This window comes from Mandrillus leucophaeus, unplaced genomic scaffold, assembly GCF_000951045.1.
Source record: "Mandrillus leucophaeus isolate KB7577 unplaced genomic scaffold, Mleu.le_1.0 Scaffold70, whole genome shotgun sequence".
Taxonomy (NCBI): Eukaryota; Metazoa; Chordata; class Mammalia; order Primates; family Cercopithecidae; genus Mandrillus; species Mandrillus leucophaeus.
In genome coordinates this window covers 1321123-1324237 of record NW_012107586.1, presented here as the reverse complement: position 1 = coordinate 1324237, position 3115 = coordinate 1321123, and the positions used below count along the sequence as shown (strand labels likewise).

The window sequence follows — 3115 nt, the reverse complement described above, 5'->3', positions numbered from 1 at the left end:
GTGACAGCGGAAGTGGTACTGGAAAGAAAGATTCAGTTTCCAACATAATTAAGCATGTTAACATAGAAAATGGCAAATAAGTAAATCTGCCTCGTTTTTGTGGTGAAGTCTCTTCCCAAATTTTCCCGGAAAGAATTATACTGAGATAGACTGCTCTACCAATACTTTGCTGCAGTCGATCCAAACATCTAACCAACATTAGATTACTCCCCCGAAATGAGTGGCTTCTAAACTACATGATGGCATCCTTTAAGAGCCATGTCTTCAGGATCTTGCAGAATTAGACATGCAATCACATGCACCTGATTTCTCAACCAGTTTTTTTTTTTTTTTTTTTTAGGAACTCAGTTGTGGACAAGCAAGCTTTAACTCCCCCTACCCCACCCCACAAAACAGAAATGGTTCTAAGAGGCTGACCCAAACTTATTAAAAGGGAATGGACAGATTACAAGAAATGAATAAATTACAAGATGGTACAGTGAGAACAATGAATAAGGAAATAGAGTGGACACTAAAGTGCCTTTGGGAAAGACAGCTACTGAAATGACTACAAAAGTTTTACCACAAAATTCAGGAACTATACCTGAAAATCACCATCCTATATGGTGAGTATATAAATGCGAATTAACTTTCCTATCAGAACCAAGAAAGCACTCTAGTTCCCATTTTCCATTCTGCCCTAATAAAACCCCCAAGGGGTGTGTGTGTGTGTGTGTATATATATGTATGTATTTCAACATTTTCCACTTTGGTTTAAGTTTAAATTGACTGAAACTTAAAATCCCATTCTTTAATTACACTAGCCATATATGTGCTTAAAGTATTCGACAACACAGGTCTGGACACTGGTTTGTAGTGTAGTGTTTGTAGTATCGCCCTGTCAAGTGATACTGAGTTGCAGATTCACAAACCTGCAGGAGTCTAACACTGTTCAGAAAGACGAAATTGCGGTGGTCCTGATGGCCTCAAGTTTCCAAATACAGTTTTGAACTAATTGACCTCTTCACCTATTTTTGTCAAAACTTGCAATGCACATCAACGTTCAGCAGATTCAGCCCCACTAACGGACCTGCACAGTATCATGACAATGTTCACAACTATGTGCCCAGTGACCATCTAATTCTAAAGCAGTCTGTGAAATAGATTTCCGACTTCTATTTTGGTAGTTTTGGTAGTTTTGTGTTTACTCTTTCAGTAACTGAAAATAAATCACCACAAAAGAATCCTGAAAATACAAGGGCATCCTTATTCTCTCCGTCCTGAGAAAGTGTTAACACGAGTCCATCCAGCAACAACCTGGAATGTGGGCCTATGTGGCCCACACACTTCGAAATACAAGGACAAGGAAACAGACTCACTTGTATGTCCAGGCACCGCCGGCCACTGTCTTCATGCAGGAACCACAGTGCCAGATCCCCACAGCTCGTCTCTTCATCTTGGTCTATAAGAGAGAACAAATTTTCACCATGAACCAAGTATTTTATCTTACAAGCATCCAGAAGTCTAAATTTGGATTCACCTTATTGTCAAGGATGTGAAAGCCTTCCTTCCTCCCTCAAAAACAAAAACAAGGATTGCTGTAATGTAGTATTTTGCACATAAACATTCAAACCTTTATCAAACAAAAATCGCAGAACAAGTAGAATAGTATTAGATGGACAGACTAGGTATCTTGGGGGTTGGTACAGAAACATCAGTAGACAAAACTGATGGAATCATTTCCCACAAAGCAGGTTTGGCTTAGGCTGGGGGCGCTCTGTCAAATGATTATTTTACCCATTAACTTTTAAGTGGTTTTCTTTAAATGAAAAACGTTTCACAAAATCTAAAGTTACCATCAACACTTTTATCTTAAAACTCATGATCAACGAACGGCACGAGTAATTCTAACTGCTCACGAGCACACGGCTTACAAAATACCTTGAAGTCAGACCTCACTTGGGTAAGAAACCTGTCCTCCCTCTCCCCTCACCAGACTTTGCCTTACTTACTTTGCCACAGAAAGAGCAAGTGTACTTGGCGTGCTGGCTGATTTCAATTTTCTTCACCATTTTCCGGAGGGAGGCCCCATAGCGCGTCCCGTATTTACCGACGATCCCGACTTTCTTGGTACGTTTGGCCTGTTTAGAGTGAAGGGAGAAACCAGTGATAGTTAGACCTGGAACCCAGGCAGGCCCCGGAGCCTCCACACACCGTTCCTCCACCTCACTGACGGGTGACCGACATGTGAATTACATGTGACCTAGTTTTCCCTAAATTCAACCCAACAAAACCAGCGCCCAGGGCTCGCCGCGCGCTCCGAACGCCCGGCGTTAACCCGGCCGGAGCGCGCCAGGACCAGCCAAGGCGCCTCGCTCCTCCGCTGTGGGGCAGCGTCCGACAGTGGTGTCTCCTGCGAAGGCATGGAGACAGGAGAGAACACGGGGCAAGGCAGGTGAGGAGACCGGTACGGGAGAAGAAAACAAGGACAGATGCAGGCAGATAGAGACCTAGGCCGCACAGAGAACCGCACTCACCATGTCCTCGCGAACTAGGTCCGAGCCCAGAGAGGAAGAAATGCGGTGCGCAGGCGCGGTATTAGGCAGACGAGCGGAAGTGGCTGGTGGAGGCCTAGCTAGGAACTGAGCTCTATGGTTCGGACGTTTTCCGGCGACCTCCTGAGAAATGTTTGCAATTGTAAGGTGTCTCTCTCACCCAGGTTTACCCGGATTCGCAAACTATGGCGACAAACAACCATAGCAGAAGCACGTCCAGATTATTTCAGATATATTACAAAATCCTGCAAAGGTACGAGTTCCTCCATTCGATGCACAGCGCTTGGCTTGGAGAAGTGCATAAATCTTACCTCTGTGGGGCTGGGCGCAGTGGCTCACGCCTTAATTCTAACACTTTGAGAGGCGGGGCGGATCAGGAGTTCGAGACCAGCCTGGTCAGCAGGATGAAACCCCCGTCTCTATTCCAAATCTCATTTCTTTCCCTGCTGCATTATACTCTCTAAAAGTGGCTGACTGCAGGATGCTAGCGACAGTAGTGACTAAAATCCGAAGTTCCACTCCCAGAACAAGTTGCAGGCCAGCAGCAGACAATCGTATAGCCACATTAAGAAGTTAGATAG

At 44.8% G+C, this 3115-nt stretch overlaps 1 protein-coding gene across 1 annotated transcript in view; it reads right to left on the bottom strand.

Annotated features, from left to right (window-relative positions):
• RPL37A (ribosomal protein L37a) overlaps positions 1-2561 on the bottom strand; it is a 3981-nt gene extending 1420 nt beyond the window's left edge. Inside the window, exons 1-4 of the mRNA XM_011964685.1 lie at positions 2517-2561; positions 1992-2120; positions 1359-1441; positions 6-18 (exon numbers count right to left, since the gene is read on the bottom strand). Of these exons, the coding sequence (XP_011820075.1) occupies positions 6-18; positions 1359-1441; positions 1992-2120; positions 2517-2519 (228 nt within the window). The 5' untranslated portion in view covers positions 2520-2561. The remainder of the gene's footprint in view (positions 1-5; positions 19-1358; positions 1442-1991; positions 2121-2516) is intronic.
• Between the last annotated feature and the right edge of the window lie 554 nt (positions 2562-3115).